The 25,526-nt window shown below is 45.9% G+C and overlaps 1 protein-coding gene across 1 annotated transcript; it reads right to left on the minus strand.

Moving 5' to 3' along the window:
* Positions 1-2,214: 2,214 nt before the first annotated feature.
* flt1 (fms related receptor tyrosine kinase 1) lies at positions 2,215-24,650 on the minus strand. The gene is made up of 11 exons (XM_038973284.1): positions 24,379-24,650; positions 18,347-18,452; positions 17,837-18,048; positions 15,325-15,449; positions 11,074-11,236; positions 10,694-10,830; positions 9,212-9,383; positions 8,745-8,862; positions 8,416-8,585; positions 6,472-6,619; positions 2,215-4,002 (listed from the first exon to the last, which is right to left on the minus strand). The coding sequence occupies exons 1-11, from the start codon at positions 24,434-24,436 to the stop codon at positions 3,981-3,983; spliced, it is 1,431 nt and encodes a 476-aa protein (XP_038829212.1). The 5' UTR covers positions 24,437-24,650; the 3' UTR covers positions 2,215-3,980.
* Between the last annotated feature and the right edge of the window lie 876 nt (positions 24,651-25,526).

The raw sequence follows: 25,526 nt of genomic DNA on the forward strand, positions 1-25,526 counted from the left end.
GTGTGGACGTGCTGGGCTCAGCTGTGTTGACACAGTGAAGTCACGGCTAGCCAGACGGCAGGTGTGGGTGTGAGAGTGTGTTTGTTCCACAGCTGTGCGCTGCAGGAGGAAGACCGGAACTCATCATCACTATTGTGATCGCTATCTTCATCTTTATCTTGGCCATCATCGTCATCATCATCCCTATTATTGTCTCCTAACCATCATCATCCTTATTATGACATCAGCATTACTACCATCATCATCATCATCATCATCATCCCTTGTTCACTGCTCAACTGCTTTCCCGATGGAGTCTTGTCAATGGTGTCAGTGTCTGTAGCAGCATGTATTCTCAGCCGACATTCTTCATTTCTGTACTGTAGGATGTAGAGGTGGTATTGTCAACTAACATCCCTCCATTCCTAAAATCATCCCACCATTCATTAATTGTCCATTCTATTCTTAAACATTCCAAGAGGATTACCACTGAAAAACTCCTGGCTACACCGTTACCTTTCTATATCCATCTGAAGAAAAAATAATATCTCTCTGCCTGCTTTTGAATGATATTGTGCGCCTTCAAGTAGATAATTAGAGATTTTTCTCGCAGAGCAACTCTGATTTTATATTCCTACACCAATATTTCAACACCTTTCATAATCTCAAATGATCACAAACTGATTCTATCCCATGGCCAGTGCCTCTTCCCCTCCCTTCCCCTCTTCTCTCTCTCTCTCTCTCTCTCTCTCTCTCTCCTCAGGCTATCCCGTACCACTCCCTGGTTGGCTCCTCTCATCTCTCCCATCCTCCTCTCAGCCCTCTATCTTTCTGATTGCTCTTCCTCTTGGCAGAGATAGCGAGTGCCCGTGTCCTGTAGGGGTGACCCACCCTGTGCATGACACCAAGGGCCCTGACACACACTCACTCACACACACATACACCCATCAGCCAGCCGACTCTCCCACGCCTCCCAGGAAACACATGCACATACGTGCACACACGCTTGCACGTACACACACACACAAACACACAGAGATGGTTCTACATATGTGGACACAAACAAGTTTAGTTAGATGACATAACACACACATATACACATACACACTCATACATAGATACATTCACACAGTGTGCCTTCCCAGGGTGAGATGACTGACTGTTGGCCTGTCTATGATGTTGTCTCAGTATTTCATTTAGAGATCCTGCTAAATGAGTTACTACCTAAAACCATGATAAGTCGAAAAGTAGGAAGCAACACACAATTTAAAGCAACATTTAATGTAAAAAACATACATTTAATATAACATTTAAAACAATACATATGAAAAGTTTTCATACAAATTTGGCCATTATTGGCAATTATCATAAGTAAGTTAGTCATATAAAATTATTAAATATTAGATTCATATATTACTCATAGAAAATCTGTATACATGGAATGAATCACAAAGGGAGAGACCCGTAGAATGAATAAACTCAGTGTGGAAGTCTCGCTTGCTCTCATCAACACACACACACACGCGCACACAAACACACACTACATTCTTAGAATTTTTTTTAACCTAAAAGGGTTCTTTGGCTGTCCCAATAGGAGAACCCTGAAGAACCCCTTTGGTTTCAGGTAGAACCCTTTTGGGTTCCATGTAGAACCCTTTCCACAGAGGGTTTTACATTAAACCCAAAAGTCTTCTACATGGAACCAAAAAGGGTTCTACTTGGAATCAAAAAGGGTTCTCCTATGGGACAGCCAAAGAACCATTTTGGAAGCCTACATGCACAACTATGACACTCAAACAAACCATAAAAACAGCTTCCTGTGCATATGAAGAGTTTAGTTCCAAAACGTTATATCCACCAATTATTCACATTTGTGTTTTTTTATCAGAAATTATTGCTTATGGGTACCTTCATGTGTGTGTAAAATATTACTGTCCTCAGATTTGTTTTATTCATAGATTTTAGATGTGAATTGTAACGTTTTTTTGCAAACCGCTATATATCAATTGTTACGCTGGAATGGAATGTTTGTATCCTGCATATTTGACTGTGATATGTGGTTGTCTCACCCAGCTATCTTAAGATGAATGCACTAACTCTAAGTCGCTCTGGATAAGAGCATCTGCTAAATGACTAAAATGTTAAATGTTTTACATACAGATCTCATATTACTGTATTGAATTATATTTATAAAACATTTTAAATATTTTTTTAAAAATATTGATGTCACAAATGTATCATTTGAACAGTTCTTTATTCAAAATGTAGTTATTTGTTACATTTGAATGTGTAATACCTAGCAGGACTACTTGTTTCTCTGAGAGTGAGGCAGATATTTAGCGTTTTGCAAAAGAAATGTAAAACAATTTTTCTCTGAAATGAAACCATCAAGTGAGAGATTTAAAAAAAATACATGTCTTTCATTGAACAACCCCATGTCATGATTAGATAGTGAAAAAATACACCAATCTCTTTCATAACTTTAAACAATAAAAGCTAATTTACCAACATTTCTGAAAATTGATATATAGCATTTTGGAAATACATTCTTCATATATCACACGCAAAGACAAACTATTTTCCACACAATAAATTGCAGTATAATACATAAATTCACTCTGGATGACAAATGGTTGATATACAGTGAAACACCTTACAAATGACATAACATGACATAAGATGACATATGACTGTCATTGACTCTGGGTCCTGGGTAACTCCTACATGGTAGGTGTTTGATGAGCAGTCCCAGAGTATCTTCCAGTAATAGAAAACTGTAGGGCATCCCAGAGCATACCTCCTCCTCTCTCTCTCTCTCTCTCTCTGTCTCTCTCTGTCTCTCTGTCTCTGTCTCTGTCTCTCTCTGTCTCCCGCTCGCCCATCTGAGATGTAGCAACTTACTTATAAGGTATATGATTTACAGTCAGAACTCACAGCTTTTGTGGATGTCAGAACTACAACAGGATGGCAGGGCTCGGGGCTGGGGACAGGCTCATGTACCCATTATAGTACCACTCTAGGAACACAAGAAGCAAAAGCAGCTCCAGAAAAACGTGGCTTAGTGGAAGGATGGAAGGGCACTTCTTTCTGGCTCAAAAAAAAAGTAACAATGAGAAAAGTAACAATGTAAAAAAAAAAATGCCAGAAAAGGGGTGTAAAAATGCAACCTGGGTAAGGGGAAATAAATAAATATAATAATAACCATTAAAAGCAGATCAGATCATTGTCCTCAGTGTGGTGTGACCTCTCACTCCTCTTCTTCCTCATCCTCCTCTTCAACAGTGTACCAGGTCACTGTCCTGCCCCCCCCTGCCCTCCAACCCCAAGATCCCAGAGAGCACCAATGTGGGGTCGCTGGGTGGCTGTAATGTCTGTCATTGAAGGCGCCGGCTGCCTTGGAAACAGCCCTGCTGAGTGTGGTGGAGGTGTGGAGGGGTGATGGTGGTGGTGGTGGTGATGGTGGTGTGGGGGGATATTTTAATGAAGTGAAACGAAGGTTTGGGGATGAGGGGCAGAGCTGGCGAGGGGGGGAAGGCCAGGGGAGGGGGGAATGAGAAGGGGAGGGGGGGGGGTCTCAAGAATAGATCAAGCCCTTGAGGAAGCAGGACTCTGCCACGTTTGAAGACGGAGGGACAATCACGCTGCTGGGAAGCGTCTCGCGTCGGGGAGGAAGCCAAACAAGGAGAGGAAAAGCGCTCTGATTTTCGCACAGGAAACCCGGCGAGCCTCCTGCCCGGGCCAGATAAGAGCGCTGCGGTTCCCAGGGCCCAGGACAAGACCAAGGATCCACAACTGGACCCAGGGACACATCCAGCACCAAGGACCCAGACATTTACATTTACATTTAAGTCATTTAGCAGGGTGGATCCAGGCCCCAGACCCAGGTCCAAGGATCCAGGGCCAGAAACAGGCTCTAGACCCACACCCTACCCTGAGGACCCAGGTCCCTATCAGCCTGGCCCAGCCTGGCCCACTGTCGCTGGGCCTCCTCCGGCGCGGCATCAGGCCCGTGTTCCGCCAGAGCTACAAAGAACAAGGGCCTGGTCAGGGCAAATCATAATCTATTCACATTCTGAATCATTACTCTAGAACTCTAGAACCAGAACAGAATGCTAGAGCTCTCAGTGCTTTACAGCGTAAACAAACAACAAGGAAATCACATTCAAAGAAATCTCATTTCACAAGTCTGATACCCCAAATCTCTTGCACCTGTCTGAATACCTCATTTGTAATGAAAGCTACTTAAATGGATCACTCTTTGCAGGTAGTGAGAGCGGCCAACGGCGACTATCAGTACGCATGCAAGACTCAACATAGGCTATGATTGATGACTTGTCACAGCTCCTCTGTGCACGGAAGGCATCTTCTTGTTAGGCTGTGTAAGCCTCGTTAGACCTTTCTGGACTGTGAGGTGTCACACTTTCTCCTGGCTGGCTTGCCAATTCATAATCATTGAAAATGTCATTTCTACCAGAGTTTTACCAGGTAAAGCCATCCATGTTGAAGTAGGAGCACAAGTCACTGCTCATTGGTTCAGTGAAGTTATGTGATGTTGCTATGGACATTTAATGTGGAGATGTGACGATAAAGACTTTCCACAAGCATTGGAAGTAGGCAGTGTGTGTGTATGCTGGTGTGAAATGTCAAGTACACAGTGATGTCACAGTGTGTCTCAGTAGGGGAATATAACATGGGCGGTAGCTTGGTCTGGAAGCTATGATGTTCAGGTAACGGTTAACCTCTTTGACCTGAACACAACCAACACAATAGTGTCTGACCTCCAAGACCAACCCAAGTCATGTTTTTGCCAAGTGTGTGTGTGTGTGTGTGTGTGTGTGTGTGTGTGTGTGTGTGTGTGTGTGTGTGTGTGTGTGTGTGTGTGTGTGTGTGTGTGTGTGTGTGTGTGTGTGTGTGTGTGTGTGTGTGTGTCAATGACAGTTGATTGCTGGGCAGGGCCACTTCTCATGAGAACTTAAAAATGTGTGTATGGTAAGATCAGTGTGTGTTGGAATATTATTGCTGATTGTTGGGCAGGGTTGTTTCTTACAAGACCTTTCAAAAAATGTGTGTGTCAGTGTATGAGTGTGTGTTTTGTGAGAGTGGTTTGAAAGTGTGTGTGTGTCATATTAGAAAAGACATCAAAGAATGCAGTGTGCAATCACAATAATAAACATCTCACCCTGCGTTCTGGACAGGAAGTTCATTAAATCATAGCGTTTGATTTAGAAAACAACCAATCTTGACTGAGAACACAGAACAGGCCTCTATTTAAGTAACTGAGAATGCAGAACAGGCCTCTATTGAAGTGACTGAGAGCACAGAACAGTGACTGAGAACACAGAACATGCCTCTAATGAAGTGACTGAGAACACAGAACAGGCCTCTATTGAAGTGACTGAGAACACAGAACAGGCCTCTATTGAAGTGACTGAGAACACAGAACAGGCCTCTATTGAAGTGACTGAGAACACAGAACAGGCCTCTAATGAAGTGACTGAGAACACAGAACATGCCTCTATTGAAGTGACTGAGAACACAGAACAGGCCTCTATTGAAGTGACTGAGAACACAGAACAGGCCTCTATTGAAGTGACTGAGAACACAGAACAGGCCTCTATTGAAGTGGGCGTTTTACTACTCTGCTCTTTAAGTCTGAGTTACACTGTACTGTGTCTGTGAATGTACCAGGCACACACACGGACGGACAAACGACAGATGTATACACACGGATATGGACACGGTAACATATGGTAAAAGACTCAGACAAAGACATGATGAAACACACAGACACACAGACACACACACATTCACACACTCACAGACATGAAAGGCTTCAAAAGGCATCTGTTCTGGTTGCAAAGAGGAAACCCTGTCTGAACACATGCTGAAATAGACCAAACATGTCTCCCTTCACAAACAAACTCACAGACATTCTCCATTCACACCCTAAAACAGGCCCTCGTATTATAGTCACAGACATTCTCCATTCACACCCTAAAACAGGCCCTCGTATTATAGACACAGACATTCTCCATTCACACTCTAAAACAGGCCCTCGTATTATAGACACAGACATTCTCCATTCACACTCTAAAACAGGCCCTCGTATTATAGACACAGACATTCTCCATTCACACCCTAAAACAGGCCCTCATATTATAGTCACAGACACCTTTCTGTCCCAGTTCTAAGTTAGGAACAATATGACTAAAATACCTGACGTACGTAATGCCTACCAGGTTTTAAGAACATTACTTAAACGTTGACATGGTTTGTTCTGTGCACAGTATTGGGAGACTATGTGGGCATAGTGACGGTGTGCGTGTATACACGATTATAGATACACAGTATGCAAGTATGTTAATTGAATATGTATTGGCAAGGGTGTCAGAACTGTAGGTGTGTTTGTGTAAAGGAGAACTTACACAACTTTAGGAAGACGTGTGTTTCTGTGCTACTGCGTGTGACAATGTGAGCACCAGGTGTACTTACAGGCCTTTGGGGGGGCAGGGGTGCCAGAGCCAGGCGATGTGAGGAGGGGGGACTCCGTGGGAGCTGCAGTGCGGGGCTTGTCTGCTGCCCTGCGGGAGACTACCTGGGTCCTGCAATGACACCGCCTTCTCCCCTATTCCAGGACTCACTGGAAGAACACAGACAGAGACACAGACTAGTGGTGTACGGGTCTGCTGTTTGTTCACCTACCCGCAATTGCTAATAACCCATCCGCAACCAGCCGACTATACACTGAGTGTAGAAAATATTAAGAACACCTTCCTAATCTTGAGTTGCACCCCCCCCCCCCCTTTTCTTCCTCAGAACAGCCTCAATTTGTCAGGGCAGGGACTCCACAAGGTGTTGAAAGCGTTCCACAGGGATGCTGGCCCATGTTGACTCCAACGCTTCCCACAGTTGTGTCAAGTTGGTTGGATGTCCTTTGGCTGTTGGACCATTCTTGATACACACAAACTGTGTGAAAAACCCAGCAGTGTAGCATGTTCTTGACACAAAAAGAGGCGCCTGGCACCTACTACCATACCCCGTTCAAAGGCACTTCATAAAATGCAATAAAATGCACAAAAAAACCCAGGTTTGACAGTTTTAAGGTAATGAAAAGCTGTTAAAACAACCCAACATGTTTTTTTGATAAGATTTTAGTTTGGCTTGGATACATATTTTATGTGGTTGAAATACAATTAGCTTTGATGATGCTGATAAAGATAACCCAGTCCCTAACCACACATTCATTCTCTCGATATGCTGAAATAAATAAATAATACTTCACTCCTGTTCCTGAGTCAACATTTACATTTGGTGTATAATTTTACTGCATGAAATGCTTAATTCTGCAGGAGTTAATATTATATTAGGCTAAGTGGGAGGTTATAGACCTACAGTCAGTGTCCAGATTTCAGTCAGGTTACTATTCCAATTAACCCATCTGAACAGTACAGTTCCTTGACGTGCCATTTTGAAGTCCCCATCTTATGACTGTTGAATTTGTATAGCACCTCACAATCATCACACATAACACAGCCAGCACTGCTATCATCTTCTTTTACCACTTCACCAAATTTTACCAAACATTAGACTACTGTTCTGGCCCTCCTTCTATTTATTTTCAACTATTTTCAACCTGTTCTGCTGCTACCCTTCATCCACACAATATTTAAAGACCCTAAACCCACCTGTTCTGCTGCTACCCTTCATCCACACAATATTTAAAGACCCTAAACCCACCTGTCCCATGGGGGATAAACTATGCATCACTATCAACAGACCATGAGCACAGAGAGAGAGAGAGGACAAACCATGAGCACAGAGAGAGAGAGAGGACAGACCATGAGCACAAAGAGAGAGAGAGAGAGAGAGACAGAGGACAGACCATGAGCACAGAGAGGGAGAGAGAGAGGACAGACCATGAGCACAGAGAGCGAAAGAGGACAAACCATGAGCACAGAGAGGGAGAGAGAGAGGGCAGACTATGAGCACAGAGAGGGAGAGAGAGAGGACAGACCATGAGCACATAGGGAGAGAGAGAGAGAGAGAGAGAGGACAGACCATGAGCACAGAGAGGGAGAGAGAGAGGACAGACCATGAGCACAGAGAGAGAGAGAGAGAGAACAGACCATGAGCACAGAGAGTGAGAGAGGACAAACCTTGAGCACAGTGGGAGAGAGAGAGGACAAACCATGAGCACAGAGAGAGAGAGTGTGAAGGAAAGAGAAAGGTTGAGAAGAAGAGAGAGAAAAATAACAAACAAAGAACGCGGGAGAAAGAGATAAAAAGGGTGAGAATGAGTGAAGCGAGAGGGGACAATGTGGAACAGAATAATGGGTTGGAGACACAAAGTGGGCACAGAGCAAAAGAGAGGGTGTATGAAGATGGAGGGTAAAGAGCGATGGAGGGTAAAGAGAGGAGGGAAGACTTGGTCCTCACCGTTGACCACCAGAGAGAGCGTTAGGTTCTGGTAGAGTCTGTGCTCCTGGATTCCCACCAGGATAGTGTACTTCCCTGCGTCCTCCTTCGCCACATCCCGGATCACCAGGGAATTCCCATCCACATGATAACGGGAACACTGTTCTGCTGCTACCTTCCCATCCTTCAACCTAACACGGAAAAACATGCAGGAAATTCCTCAATTAACTTAAAGAACGATCAAATTAAGAATGATACAATGTCATGTACAGTATCTGTATTTGTCTCTCAAATAGTGTAGGCTGGTGTAAGATAGTGTGCAGGCCAGCTGACAGTCTGTATGTTCTTACCAGATAATCTCTGGGGCAGGGAAGGCCCGTAGTTTGGGGGAGAGTCGGTAGGATTTCTGTCCTGCATAAGCCTCCACTATAGCCCCTTGTCTGGGTGTCAGACGGATATACGGACGGTCTGGGACGATACACAGAAATAGACAGACAGACAGACAGACAGACAGACAGACAGACAGACAGACAGACAGACAGACAGACAGACAGACAGACAGACAGACAGACAGACAGACAGACAGACAGACAGACAGACAGACAGACAGACAGACAGACAGACAGACAGACAGACAGACAGACAGAAAATACAACGCATTAATGACATATTACAGAGAGTGACACAGACTGTGGTTGTGGTTAATATTATTATGGCAAAAGGGGGTGTTAACCATCAATGAATTTGCTCATCAATGAATTTGTCACAGATGTGGGTGTAGTCGGAGGTGAGAAGTAGTACGTATATTTTGACTCACCGTAGACTGTGACAGACACGTTAGTCTCTCGGCTGACCGGTCCACTGGTCACTCGGCAGATATAGAGCCCTCTGTCAGAGCGGTGGAGTTTAGGGATGGACAGAATACTGTAGAACACCATGTGAGTTTTACTGGCCATGATACGCCTACTAATTATGGCTGCCCTGTTTACCTGAGGGGAGAGAGAGAGGGAGGGGGAGAGACGTAGAGAAAGGGAGAGATGTTATTGTGATAGTAAAAGTCTTCCAAACAGGTAGGCAGATGATGAAGTTGTTATCTACTAAGTAATATATATATATATACAGTTGAAGTCGGAAGTTTACATACACCTCAGCCAAATGCATTTAAACTCAATTTTTCACAATTCCTGACAATTAATCCTAGTAAAAATTCCCTGTCTTAGGTCAGTTAGGATCACCACTTTATTTTAAGAATGTGTAATGTCAGAATAATAGTAGAGAATGATTTATTTCATCTTTTATTTCTTTCATCACATTCGCAGTGGGTCAGAAGTTTACATACACTCAATTAGTATTTGGTAGCATTGCCTTTAAATTGTTTAACTTGGGTCAAACGTTTTGGGTAGCCTTCCACAAGGTGTACTACAGCATCCCTGAGTCGCCTCTTCACTGTTTACGTTGAGACTTGTGTTTTGCAGGTACAATATAATGACGCTGCCAGATGAGGACTTCTGAGGCGTCTGTTTATCAAACTTGTCCTCTTGTTCAGTTGTGCACCGGGGCCGCCCACTCCTCTTTCTATTCTGGTTAGGGCCAGTTTGCACTGTTCTGTGAAGGGAGTAGTACACAACGTTGTACGAGATCTTCAGTTTCTTGGCAATTTCTCGCATGGAATAGCCTTCATTTCTAAGAACAAGAATAGACTGACGAGTTTCAGAAGAAAGTTATTTGTTTCTGGCCATTTTGAGCCTGTAATCCAACCCACAAATGCTGATGCTCCAGATACTCAACTAGTCTAAAGAAGGCCAGTTATTATTGCTTCTTTAATCAGAACAACAGTTTTCAGCTGTGCTAACATAATTGCAAAAGGGTTTTCTAATGATCAATTAGCCTTTTAAAATGATAAACTTTGATTAGGTAACACAACGTGCCATTGGAACACAGGAGGGATGATTGCTCATAATGGGCTTCTGTACGCCTATGTAGATATTCCATAAAACAAATCTATTTCAAGAACTTTGACAAAGCTGTCATCAATGAAAAGGGTGGCTACTTTGAAGAATCTCAAATATAAAATATATTTTGATTTGTTTAACACTTTTTTGGTTACTACATGATTCCATATGTGTTATTTCATTTTTTTTTTTAAATAAAGAAAAACCCTTGAATAAGTAGATGTGTTCAAACTTTTGACTGGTACTGTATACGTACTTCAAAATTATTCTACATACAGTACTACATAACATAGTGTACTTCATTGTAGTGTACTTCATAATTCTAGTGTACTTCATATGTTTCTCACCTGCCCAGGGTAGTCCCAGCTTATGGACACTCTGCTGTTCCACTCTGCAGTGACAGTACAGTTGATGGCCAGACTGTCCCCCTGTAAAGTCTGGACTGGACTGGTACTGTTCAGATACACCTCCATAATCTTATTCACTGGAGAGGAGAGGGGGAGGGGAAGAGACACTAATTTAATTCCTGCAATATATAAAATCTGAAAGGTCAATAGAGATGCTTGGCCTTGGTAGTGCTCACCTGGTCTATAGGTGTGTCATGTAAGTGTGTGTGTGTGTTTGTTTGTGTGTGTGTGTGTGTGTATGAGTGTGTTTGAGTGTGTGTGCATGTGTGTAAGTATGTGTCTGTGTGTATGTGTCTGCATTTGTGTGTGTGTGTGCTCACCTTGTCTGTGTGTGAGGTAACTGAGGGAGTGTGTGGTCCCGTTGACAGAGGTCTTGCAGGAGAACAGGCCGATGTAGAAGTAGGTGGGACTGCGGATAAGGAAGCCCTGTCTGCTGTTCCACACTATGTTCCTCTGGTCTGGGGTCAACTCACGGTCAGGGAACTGGAGGCATGAACACACATGGTCATGACCACAACCACAACTGTAAAAACAGTCTAATAAAATCAATGTCACACAAAATGAAATATCTGTTTCCGATTAGGGATTAGAAAACATGGTCAACAACCATAGCCAAACCATAAACTCAACACAACCATAACCATTTTGTGAACTCAACCACCAACCAACCAATCATGAACTCAACCCAGCCATGTCATGAGTTATTCAGAACCATGACCACATCCTGAACACAACACAACCATACTTACAGTCACACAAAAGCAACACTGCACACATTCACAACTCCTGAGCAAATCATGAACATCACAACCACACAGAACAGTATGGGGGCTATTAATGACTCAAATGAGGCCACATTGGCAAGACGCATGATGCATGTTATTATTATTACTGCATACCACAAAACGATTACTAAAAAATCTGTGTTACTATAGAGAGAGAGTCTTGGGTTACTGTAGAGACAGAGTCTTGTGTTACTGTAGAGACAGAGTATTGTGTTACTGTAGAAAGAGAGTCTTGTTAGTGTAAAAACAGTCTTGTGTTACTGTAGAGACAGAGTCTTGTGTTACAGTAGAGACAGAGTCTTGTGTTACTGTAGAGACAGAGTCTTGTGTTACTGTAGAGACAGAGTCTTGTGTTACTGTAGAGACAGAGTCTTGTGTTACTGTAGAGAGAGAGTCTTGTGTTACTGTAGAGACAGAGTCTTGTGTTACTGTAGAGACAGAGTCTTGTGTTACTGTAGAGAGAGAGTCTTGTGTTACTGTAGAGACAGAGTCTTGTGTTACTGTAGAGACAGAGTCTTGTGTTACTGTAGAGACAGAGTATTGTGCTACTTTAGAGAAAGAGTCTTGTGTTACTGTAGAGACAGAGTATTGTGCTACTTTAGAGAAAAAGTATTATGTTACTGTAGAGACAAAGTATTGTGCTACTTTAGAGTCAGTCTTGTGTAAAAGGGTTGTTTTCTTGGAGGAGGCAGACTCAAGGAAATGTTTACTAGAGTTTCAGTGACATGGTGGAAGCATCCCGCCCTCTCTCAGGGGAACATGTGGACCCCCCACCTCGCCCCCCTCACCTCCAGTGTTAACTGGCTGATAACCTTTCACCCCAGTGTTAACTGGCTGATACCCCCCTCACCCCTTCACCCCCAGTGTGAACTGGCTGATACCCCCCTCACCCCTTCACCCCCAGTGTTAACTGGCTGATAGCCCTCCTCACCCCTTCACCCCAGTGTTAACTGGCTGATACCCCCCTCACCCCTTCACCCCCAGTGTTAACTGGCTGATACCCCCCTCACCCCTTCACCCCCAGTGTTAACTGGCTGATACCGCCCTCACCCCTTCACCCCCAGTGTTAACTGGCTGATACCCCCCTCACCCCTTCATCCCCAGTGTTAACTGGCTGATACCCCCCTCACCCCTTCACCCCCAGTGTTAACTGGCTGGTACCCCCCTCACCCCTTCACCCCAGTGTTAACTGGTTGATACCCCCCTCACCCCTTCACCCCCAGTGTTAACTGGCTGATACCCCCCTCACCCCTTCACCCCCAGTGTTAACTGGCTGATACCCCCCTCACCCCTTCACCCCCAGTGTTAACTGGCTGATAGCCCTCCTCACCCCTTCACCCCAGTGTTAACTGTCTGATAGCCCTCCTCACCCCTTCACCCCCAGTGTTAACTGGCTGATACCCCCCTCATCCCCAGTGTTAACTGGCTGACAGCCCCCTTCGCCCCCAGTGTTAACTGTCTGATAGCCCCCCTCATCCCCAGTGTTAACTGGCTGATAACCCCCTCATCCCCAGTGTTAACTGGCTGATAACCCCCTCATCCCCAGTGTTAACTGGCTGATAGCCCCCCTCATCCCCAGTGTTAACTGGCTGATAACCCCCTCATCCCCAGTGTTAACTGCCTGATAGCCCCCCTCATCCCCAGTGTTAACTGGCTGATAACCCCCTCATCCCCAGTGTTAACTGGCTGATAGCCCCCCTCATCCCCAGTGTTAACTGGCTGATAACCCCCTCATCCCCCGTGTTAACTGGCTGATAGCCCCCCTCATCCCCCGTGTTAACTGGCTGATAACCCCCTCATCCCCAGTGTTAACTGGCTGATAGCCCCCCTCATCCCCAGTGTCAACTGGCTGATAGCCCCCCTCATCCCCAGTGTTAACTGGCTGATAATCCCCTCATCCCCAGTGTTAACTGGCTGATAACCCCCTCATCCCCAGTGTTAACTGGCTGATAGCCCCCCTCATCCCCAGTGTTAACTGGCTGATAACCCCCTCATCCCCAGTGTTAACTGGCTGATAGCCCCCCTCATCCCCAGTGTTAACTGGCTGATAGCCCCCTCATCCCCAGTGTTAACTGGCTGATAGCCCCCCTCATCCCCAGTGTTAACTGGCTGATAACCCCCTCATCCCCAGTGTTAACTGGCTGATAGCCCCCTCATCCCTCATCCAACCTTAAGATGCCTCTTTTCCCTCCTATTTCCCTCTGCCTTATACACTACACTATAGTAAATGCCTCTATGTCTCCTCTGTCTCATTAGGCCCCTGTGAATGCCCTTGGTGCCCCCCTCCACCCCACCCCCTGGTAGCTGAATCCTGGGAGGTGAGGATTCAGAGGATGTTGGGGACGGACGGACGGACGGGTGGAGGGGGTGTAGGTGGGTATAAGGGGGTCAGAAGGGGGTGCAGGTGGGTTGCAAGGTGAGAGAGAAGTAAGGATGTGGGAAACGTGACTCCAGTCATCTGCTCACATCCTGTAACTACAGGATGGAGACTGGACTGGACTGGAACCCTAGGTCATGCTACACCACCCCCTTCCGCTTGCCTCCACTCCTCGCCCCACTGGGTCACTTTCACGGCGGCAGGGAGAGGGAATGGCCCCCTGGGTATTGTTCCCTGCCGAGAGGTGGGACAACAAATTAAAGATCCAGGCAGAGTGCAAAATCCTTCCAGGAAAAAAACACTCCAGAGTGTGTGACAGTGTTTGTGTGTGGAGTGGACTCCAGGTTCGGAATGCCGGGCCAGGCCGGGGCGGATGGAGGGAGTGAGAGAACAGGGGATATTTTTAGAATAATTACCTTTGTGGCTCTAGGCTGGACGTTTGTGTGGAGATAGGAGCAGGACGTAAACACAGAGAGCCAACAGAAGGGAAGTGTGTGTGTGAGAATGTGTGTGTTGTGCAACACTCCGTTTCGGGGTCCGCCTCACATCCTGAAGGGAGAGCCAGGGACAAGAGGAGAGAGGACTGAGGGGTTCATTTTCTTCTTTCACTCTTTTTCAGTTTCCTGAAACTCTCTTTGGAAATTCCATCGGAACCTCTTAAGAAAAGACAATTCCATCATTCACCTGATAAAGTTCCAGTAGCCCACTTCTCTCACCTGGATGTTATTGCGTTGTAAAGGTCAAACTGTGCAGTCTCTGCACACAGAAGATGCTACCTACGTACAATACCACAGTTAACAGATCTGCCTGAGGGGCATGCCTTGCCCTGCTAGCACCAGTCAGTCCTGGCCAGCCCATTACTCCTGGCACCTCATCGTCCTCTGGCCAGAAGGGCGGCTGGTTAAGGAATCAGGAGGAGTTTGGCAGCCAGGATAGGGGTGAGGGGTGTGTGAGGGGGGTGAGGGGGGGCGGAGGCAGGGGGCCCTCCAGACCCCACGTCCTGTCTCCGGGGGTAACAACAGTGCCAACAGAGGAAACTGCAGGCGCCGCTCACTCGGAACATGGCAGTAAAAAATAGGTATCACTGACACACTGAGACGTTGCCACAAACATACATACACACACACTGCACTTCATTGCACTTACGTACACTCACTCACCACTCAGGCAGCAACACTCACAAACACATCCACACACATCCGCAGACTGACACAAACAAACGGACACACACACTCCAAGGCAGAACGGTTGCCAAGATAAGAACAATGTGTTGAATGATCTGTACTAGCAGAAACAACATGACTGTGACTTGTGTACAGATGGGAGTGCTGATGGAGAAACAGAGTGAAGTGTTTTGTTCTAAGATGTAGTCAGGAGTGCTAGTAGTGGAAATAGTGAAGGGAACTCACCTTGACCAATGACACGGTGGCGTCAGGGTTGGTGACCCTACAGGGGAAGACCAGTGGCTGGCTCTCCTTGATATACACCACGTCTGGACTTTTATTCTGCTCCCTCACAAATGGCCGCTGTCTGTCTGAAACCACAACACTGAGGTTAGGGAGAGGTACACACGCACGCACGCACGCACGCACGCACGCACGCACGCACGCACGCACGCACGCACGCACGCACGCACGCACGCACGCACGCACGCACGCACGCACGCACGCACGCACGCACGCACGCACGCACGCACACACACACACACACACACACACACACACACACACACACACACACACACACACACACACACACACACACACACACACACACACATACTTAATACCCATTCAGCAAATAGTCTCCTGGAGTCAACAATAAACACACACAGATTGTTTCGAGGTAATCAAACAGCCTGTGATCCTTCCAGGTACATTACCCCCTCCACACCCACCCTCTAATATTCCTGTGCCATTGAAAGGCGTGGGCGGTTGGAGCTCCCCTCATTGTTTGTCAGCTACTGTACTGTGTTATTCAAGGAAAGTATAATCTCTGAACATTTTAACAAAAGTACCCCAAGGACTAGTGGCCTGGACCGCAGGGCTTCCTCCTGCTGCTTTGATTACATATGAAGGAGCTAGCGAGGGGGCAGGAGGGTGAGAGCAGAGAGGGGCAGGAGGGTGAGAGCAGAGAGGGGCAGGAGGGTGAGAGCAAAGAGGGGCAGGAGGGTGAAAGCAAAGAGGGGCAGGAGGGGCAGAAGGGTGCGAGCAGAGAGGGTCAGGAGGGGCAGGAGGGTGAGAGCAGAGAGGGGCAGGAGGGTGAGAGCAAAGAGGGACAGGAGGGTGAGAGCCGGGAGGGGCAGGAGGGTGCGAGCAGAGAGGGGCAGGAGGGGCAGGAGGGTGAGAGCAGAGAGGGACAGGAGGGTGAGAGCAGAGAGGGGCAGGAGGAGCAGGACGGTGAGAGCAGAGAGGGGCAGGAGGGGCAGGAGGGGCAGGAGAGTAGGGGCAGAGAGGGGCAGAGAGGGGCAGGAGGGGCAGGAGGATGAGAGCAGAAAGGGGCAGGAGGGTGAGAGCAGAGAGGGGCAGGAGGGGCAGGAGGGTGAGAGCAGAGAGGGACAGGAGGGTGAGAGCAGAGAGGGGCAGGAGGAGCAGGACGGTGAGAGCAGAGAGGGGCAGGAGGGGCAGGAGGGGCAGGAGAGTAGGGGCAGAGAGGGGCAGAGAGGGGCAGGAGGGGCAGGAGGATGAGAGCAGAAAGGGGCAGGAGGGTGAGAGCAGAGAGGGGCAGGAGGGGAAGGAGGGTGAGAGCAGAGAGGGGCAGGAGAGTGAGAGCAGAGCGGGTGATGGAGTCAGACGCCTAATGGACTTGGCAGCCAGAGCGATTGATGGGCCCCAGGGGTCCTATTGGCCAAACAGTAGCCCCACCCTGTGACCCTGGCTCCTCTGGCGCTGCTATCTCCTCTGGCCCCTGGCCCAGCTCCATGCCCAGCCAGCCTCTACCCAGGACAGGGAAAGGCAGAGTGGGGCAGACAGGGCTGTCACGGTGCCTCCTCTGCCCTTGGATGCCCCTGAATCCTGAATCCTGCCTGGCCTTCATCCTATTTCACCCCCCTTACCCTCCCACCTTCCACTCCTGCCACCTTTGAACAGAACCAGAGACCCCCCCCCCCCCCCCCTGTCTCTAGACCTCCAGCTCCCCTCCCACCTCCACCCCCCGCAGCCTCCTCCCGTCCCCCAGCACAGGATGCTGTGAGCAGGGCTGAGGGGAGCAGATAAGCCTGGTGCCCTGGGAAACTCTGCCCAAACCTGAGCATTTCAGCAGCTGGGCTATTCCTGGCCCTGAGGACTAAGGTAGCACGTAAACGAAAGTAAAAAGCTTTTATATATAGACCTGGTAGAGGGAGAGAGGGAGGGAGGGAGGGAGGCTGAGAAAAGAGACAGGCTAAGGGGGAGAAACTGTGCCAGAGTCATTAGGATGTATTGTTGGTACAAACAGTGTTGAGATATACATTTCTCTCTGGTATTGGTGTGTATTTAGCACCCACTGCCACTATATTTTGTTGAACCTAACCACATAAACAATGAGACAGAGTGAGCAAGAGATTGACTGACCATTCCATCAGAGAGGGGGGAATAGAGAGAGAGAGAGAGAGAGAGAGAGAGAGAGAGAGAGACCATTCCATCAATGGGGAAGAGAGAGAGGGAGAGAGTGGGGGGAGGAGGGAGAGATAAAGAGAGAGGGTGAGAGAGAAAGTGTAATTGAGAAAGAGAGCGAGCGAGAGGGAAAGAGAGGGAGACAGAGAGAGTTTAACAGAGAGGGTGCATCAGTGAGAAAGAGGTGGACAGATGATTCATATCCTAAACCTTATTTCCATTTCCTGAGCTCTAGCATTTGTGACAGAGCGGCACTGACAGGGACTTGGGAGTACAGGACACTGTAATGAGTGAATCCCAGAGTGAGTTGGTAGTTGTTAAATGTTACCTGTGACATAGATGTAGACAGCACTCTGCCTGCGGGTCCGATGGCTGTACCGACACCGGAACGATCCTGTGTGCTGGGCCTGTGCTGAGCTAATAATCAGTTGGCTGCAGTAATGCTGGCTCTGCCTCCCACAGCGAGAATCCTCCAATTGCACACTCTCTTTATCTCTGGCCACACCTCCAGGGAACACCCACGACAGCTCCCATCGACCCCTGATTGGTCAAAGGTAGATTGCTGTAAAACATTTCTTCTCTCTCATTGCATCACAACTTCTGAAAGCTGACCATAAAAAGGTGTATTTAAAAGGTGTATATAAAAGGTAATCTGATCAGTGAATAAGTCTAGGCAGACAATCTTTCCTTTATCTTGACATTTCCCACTTGACCCCTTTCACTAACCTACAACCACCCCACCGCGACCAGCGCTCACTGATCTGCACTGACTGCCCTCCCACCCATTCCCGCCACCTATCACCTCTGACCTCTAACCTTTGACTCCAGAGAGACTCACCTGCAGTGGATCGTCAGCGTCTGGTTGGCCTCCAGGACCAGCTGTCGACTTTTCACATCCAGAACAGGAACACTGAACTTCCCCTTAGGCTCCCTCTCCACTTTACCTGGGAGAGAGAACAGAGATGTCTTATTGGCTTTACCTGGGAGAGAGAACAGAGATGATGTCTTATTGGCTTTACCTGGGAGAGAGAACAGAGATGTCTTATTGGCTTTACCTGGGAGAGAGAACAGAGATGTCTTATTGGCTTTACCTGGGAGAGAGAACATAGATGATGTCTTATTGGGTTTACCTGGGAGAGAGAACAGAGATGATGTCTTATTGGGTTTACCTGGGAGAGAGAACAGAGATGTCTTATTGGCTTTACCTGGGAGAGAGAACAGAGATGTCTTATTGGCTTTACCTGGGAGAGAGAACAGAGAGGATGTCTTATTGGCTTTACCTGGGAGAGAGAACAGAGATGTCTTATTGGCTTTACCTGGGAGAGACAACATAGATGTCTTATTGGCTTTACCTGGGAGAGAGAACATAGATGATGTCTTATTGGCTTTACCTGGGAGAGAGAACAGAGATGATGTCTTATTGGCTTTACCTGGGAGAGAGAACAGAGATGTCTTATTGGCTTTACCTGGGAGAGAGAACAGAGATGTCCTATTGGCTTTACCTGGGAGAGAGAACAGAGAGGATGTCTTATTGGCTTTACCTGGGAGAGAGAACAGAGATGATGTCTTATTGGCTTTACCTGGGAGAGAGAACAGAGAGGATGTCTTATTGGCTTTACCTGGGAGAGAGAACAGATATGTCCTATTGGCTTTACCTGGGAGAGAGAACAGAGAGGATGTCTTATTGGCTTTACCTGGGAGAGAGAACAGAGATGATGTCTTATTGGCTTTACCTGGGAGAGAGAACAGAGAGGATGTCTTATTGGCTTTACCTGGGAGAGAGAACAGATATGTCTTAAAGGCTGCAGGCCAGGCAGGCCCCCATACATTGCTCTTTGCTCATAACAATCAGTGACTGATCAACATATTTCCTCATGAAAATCTGAATCAACTTTGCAATATACTCATATATACAGGTTGAATTTCGCAAAACTACTAGCCACTACGATGGCACACAAGTGATAACAACACGAACGCACCTACTCTAACATAATCAACCACTCCCACCATATTAGCCAATAATACCACTGACCACTCACTGTTACACTACTGACCATAGCTCTGGTCCAGGGGGTTAGTGCAAATGATTTCCTTCGTGAAGGAATGCACACTAACACCCTGGTCCAGAGCTATGCTGGACACAACAACATGAACCAATAAATACCAGAGAACAATACAACAACTGACCACAACACTAGTGGTGTTGACAGATCAACTGACAGCCTCATCATAGACACTCCCAGGCAGAAACACCAGACCCTCGTCACCTCCTCGTTCCCATGCCACTAAACCACTTGAGGACCAAAGTGGAAATGCGTAAGCAGTGTCACTTTTGTTTATTAAATAAAAGCAATGCTCTACTCCATGGTAAGTGAGGATTATTAATGAGAGATAAATGGTGCTGTCCATCCACCCTTCCTTCCTCTCAGTCCAAACGGAAACATTCACACAGACATGTCCTTAAACCAGCCAACTCATAAATGGAACCTAATTCACACTTTTGGATCCTATTGGAACATACACAAACCTAATTCCCTATACTGTGCACTTGATTAAATTGATATAGCTATAACAGGAAAAAAGGAAATTATGCGTAGCAATGTATTGAGTGATCTAAAAATCTATTTCCAGGAAATCAAGTGTGTTTTTACTGTTGCAAGCCGTTATTTAAAGGAGATGATTTATGTGTTACAAATTACCAATGAGTTGTGGCTTGAGCCAACAGCAGGGTATTGATGACTGATATGATGGGGTTTATAACTCGTCATAGTACAGCAGACTGGGTGTGACTTCCCAGGTCCTCAGGGCTTCTAACAGTCATTTCACTCTCCTGCTTTGAGTAAAGGCTTTCTTTGGGTCCTCCACGTCATAACCAGCATGTCAAGCACGTTCAATTTACCAAAAGTGTGCCAGTATGCTATCCTCTCTACTATCTTCCTGATCAAACACATCATTGCTCTACGACCATTATCTGACCCCTCAGTCACTAGCAACCCTCAAATGAGGTTGACCTTATGATGATGCATGAGTTGAGTTCCACCTCAGCTGGACAATACAAATGCAACCCCATTACTACTACTCATTGTCTTGGTTACCAGTGGACGCTCTAATTTTACTCACTCTGGTAGTGTTTCCTCTGCTTCCACTCTGAGTCATACACACACACACACACACACGCACACGCATGCACGCACACGCACACACGCACACACACACACACACGCACACGCACACGCACACGCACATGCACACGCACACGCACACGCATGCACGCATGCACGCACACGCACACGCACACGCACACGCACACGCACACGCACACACACACACACACACACACACACACACACACACACACACACACACGAATACACACACCCAGAGTCCTGCCGCAGAGTCTATATGTCGGGGTAAATAGTTTAAAGGAGGAAGGGAAGTCAAGTCTCTCTCAGCACGGGCCCAAGGGGCATTTCAACAGGCTGTGAATAGGACAGAAAGTCCCTTCCCATTTCACTCAATACAGCTGGAGCTTTCATCCAACAAACCCTAGTGTTGGATCTCATGCACTTCAAGGACATGACCATTTGAAACCCCAGAATGTGCCTGCACGACAGGAATAAGATCATGAGCTGAATGTAGATTACAATAAAAAAAAATTGACATGTTTTTCCTCATGTGTTGTACATGTTATTCCAATTATGTAAACCACAGAAGTTGTTTTACAAAGTGTGGTGACATTTGCATATCATTAGAGGGAAATAATAATGCTTGACCTTTGATGTCTTGTGTTCACATGGTACAAATCATTATTTTCAGATCCTTATCTGGGGCAGCAGGTAACCTAGTGGTTAGAGCATTGGGCCAGTAACCGAATGGTTGCTGGATCAAATCTCTGAGCTGACAAGGTAAAAATCTGTCATTCTGCCCCCGAACAAGTTGGTTAACCCACTGTTCCCCGGTAGGCCATCATTGTAAATAAAAATGACTTGCCTAGTTAAATACTGACTTGCCTAGTTAAGTACAGACTTGCCTAGTTAAATACTGACTTGCCTAGTTAAATACTGACTTGCCTAATTAAATACTGACTTGCCTAGTTAAATACTGACTTGCCTAGTTAAGTACAGACTTGCCTAGTTAAGTACAGAATTGCCTAGTTAAATACTGACTTGCCTAATTAAATACTGACTTGCCTAGTTAAGTACAGAATTGCCTAGTTAAATACTGACTTGCCTAATTAAATACTGACTTGCCTAGTTAAGTACAGAATTGCCTAGTTAAATACTGACTTGCCTAATTAAATACTGACTTGCCTAGTTAAATACAGAAGAAAAAAAGTCTGACACACAAAATAACACAGTATTTAGAAGTGGAAACAGTATGGTAAATCCCAGCTAGCACATTTGGTTCCTTGGAAGTTGTGGGAGCGTAAGTCTTTGGTTTCCCATTGGTTCTGGCAACGAAGCCATAAATGTTGTTTCCTGACCGTAAAAACGGAAGGTTCTATGGTTCCCTGAATGTTTTCCTGGGAAGTTTTATCAACGCTCTGAGAAACAATATTATAGGTTATTTGAATGTAATTAAATAAAGTTCTGAGAGCATGTTGCAATAAGACTTCTAATAACATGGCTAGCTTAGTTTGGGTTAACTGTTTTGAACTCCAAGCACAGAGAGGACACATGGTAACTAATTTGCTTGGTAACACATTTACTTTTTATTGTGGCATGAAGTCAGTGAGATTCAAACCAACGCACCTGAACACACTTAACAAGATAAAGAATAGAGAGAGGATTTTCTCCGCTGAGAACAGAATGTATGTTCTTAAATAACATTCTTAGAACGTTCTTTGAATGTTACTAATGTTTTCTTGTGGTTTTTATAGAAAGTTTTCTTAATGTTCTGAGAACATGACTTTAAATAGAACCATGAGGAAACCTGTAGAAAACGCTATGCTGAAGTACTGAAATTCACATAGAAGAACGTTGTTTCTTAACATTCTTGGAACAATTTGAGATCCTTACTTTAAATAGAACAATGAAGAAACCTGTAGGAAAGGCTATGCTGAAGTACTGGAATTCCATAGAGATAGATAGAGGACTCATCTTTATATCTGTGACATTATAGCATCTGTGACAGCATGGGCAGTGCCATTGAGGCTACAACCCATAGGAATCACCACCTAGTTGACTACTTTTAAAGGGTGGAAGCTTGGTGGAAGCCCATGCTAAAACGGCCTTTTGGCCACCAGAGGCCTCAATCATTCTCTATGTGAAATTCCCACCTAAGAAACATATAGTTCTCAGAACATTATATGCTACATGGGTACGCTGCACCATTCCCATTCAAATATTGTGCATTAAAATGTGTAGTTTTGTCACACAACACAATGCCACAGATGTCTCAAGTTTTAAGGAAGCTACAATTGGCACGTTGACTGCAGGAATGTCCACCAGAGCGGTTGCCAAACAATTTAATGTTCATTTATCTACCATAAGCCACCTTCAACATAGTTTGGGAGAATTTGGACATCCAACTGGCCTCACAAACACTGACCACATGTATGGCGTCATGTGGGTGAGCGGTTTGCTGATGTCAATGTTGTGAACAGAGTGCCCTATGGTGGTACTGGGGTTATGGTATGGGCAGGCATAAGCTACGGACAACAAAAACAATAGCATTTGATCGGTGGCAAGTTGATCCTAAGGCCCATTGTGAGGCCCATTTTTTTAAGGTATATGTGACCAACAGATGCATATCTGTATTCCCAGTCATGTGAAATCCATAGATTAGGGCCTAATGAATGTATGTCTATTGACTGATTTCCTCATATGAACTGTATCGCAGTAAAATCTTTGACATTTTTGCAATTAATTAAATTGTTGCATGTTGCGTTTATATTTTTGTTCAGTATAGTATAAAGTTGTTGACCAATAACCATATGCGCTGCCTCCATACTTTACGCACACAGGAGCCAGTTCGAGCCAGTTCACCTCAGTTTCCTCCCCGTGCGTCTGTTTTAGCCATAAGCGCTGATTAGCGCCAGTTCCTGCGCTCTAGAAAGTTTCCTTGCGTTGGTCATGACCCCACACTCATTTATATTAGAACTTCCATTTCACAAACTCATCAGCGTCAGGAAGTAGCCTAACGCCCTGTGTGTGCCGATTCAACCCGGATCAAAGAGCGCACAGAAAGGCGGATAGAAAGCAGGGCCACAGAGCTCTCCGTTATCCAAACAACTATCCCACAGGACAAGGCTTATCTACTAAACAACAGTTAGCTATAAAAGAAGCGCACTTCTTCAACCACCCGTGCTATATGACCACACTGATATCTCAATGGACCGATTAATGAGACAGTCGACGGAATAGCGCCAAGAAGCCTTGGCCCGTTATGTTCAAAGCTCGGGATGCTGGCTAAACTGTCTGCCAAGTGCCACGTGTTTGAAGAATGTTCCCCTGGCGTCAATACTATCTCTTTACTGTGACAGTACGCACGTTCCTCCTGATTATGTGGCAATCCATCTTACATGGTCTTGCACAATAGGACTACTACTAAAAGATGGCAAGTTGGCAACCTATGCGCACATCCTGCGTCAAGCATTTAGACAATAATTACGCATCATGCCTCACTGTGTCCATAATAAATTGATGAAGAAATATTGATATTTAATTTGATATTATTATCAACTATTGATATTTATTTAAAACATGAACACATGAAATCATAAATATAAGCACACTTGAATAAGGAATGATTTGTGTGATTTGTCCGAAGGCGACCGAATAGGGATGGTGAGCGTGCGCCCCATGGGGAGCGGGCTGTTGCATATTCGTGCAGTTGATAGTTTCATCAATCAGTGAACTCTCTACTTACCTTTTGCGAGCGCACTGCCAGACAATCCACATAGAACCACGAAGATAAAGCAAATCATGTTGTCTGTCTTCCCCGTTGCACTGAAGAGCTATGCAAGAAGAAACGTGTAACAGAGAGTTTAGTCCTTATTCTCCAGAGAATAGAAAGCTACAGACCGCACAGCATCAGCGCGCCTATCGCTGCTGATTCGCATTGATTCTGACGAGTAGGATAGGTTTCCCGAATAGAGGAGAGGAGAACCGTGGGAGACGCTACAGAACACCGCGCATCAACTCCAGTAAACTTTTTCCCCAATGTGATCGTGGGCACCGGTTTTATACAGTTCCCATAGCAAGCGGATAACGGGCCTTCCCGTGACGTCCCATCGCCACACCCATGGCGCGTAAAAGCCGAGTCCCACCCGTACAGTACCCATTCTTACACAGTCACTCTAGACTAATTGAAACAATGAAGATGAAGTACTGATACTGATACCCTGTCTGACCCACAAACATCAGATAACCATACGATTTACTCAAAAACAGTGAGTAAACATAAGCATACCCAAGCAATTACGCGCCACTGCTGCCTAAATCGCAGTGACCTGGGTGGCTGCGGGAAAAGTGGCACGTAGGCAATAGGATATATCGCCAACAGGTGAGACTTTCTTGAGACAATTACCAGCTTTTGATTGGACCAACAATATCCTATAAAACACCACCAATGTCTATCTACTGTATCGCCCCCACCCAGGTCTCCTATGACAGTGGTGGGTGTATGCCCATGGCAATACTTTACCTGGTGTCAGGGACGCACATAATTCATTCACTTATTCATGGCAACAGCATAACAGTAGGGCTGGCAAGAGTTTTGACTAGATGGTACACAGCTACTGACTGAAGTGATCTTTCATATCAGGTTATGAGAACATATGCTGCAGGCTAGGATAATCAACCTAGCCGGTCAGGATAATTAGGTTAAGGTTAGGAAAAAGGTTAGGGTGGTTAGGGCTGGCTAAAATGCTATCCTAACCTGCTATGAAAAGTCACTTCCGTCCATAGCTGTATACCATCTAGCCACAAATGGACCACTTGGTCTATAAAAAGTGGTCAGATTGAGCAGATGCTAAACTACAGGACAGTTTTACGAGCACAGACTGGAATATGTTC

Source organism: Salvelinus namaycush, chromosome 33, assembly GCF_016432855.1.
Source record: "Salvelinus namaycush isolate Seneca chromosome 33, SaNama_1.0, whole genome shotgun sequence".
NCBI classification, from domain to species: Eukaryota; Metazoa; Chordata; class Actinopteri; order Salmoniformes; family Salmonidae; genus Salvelinus; species Salvelinus namaycush.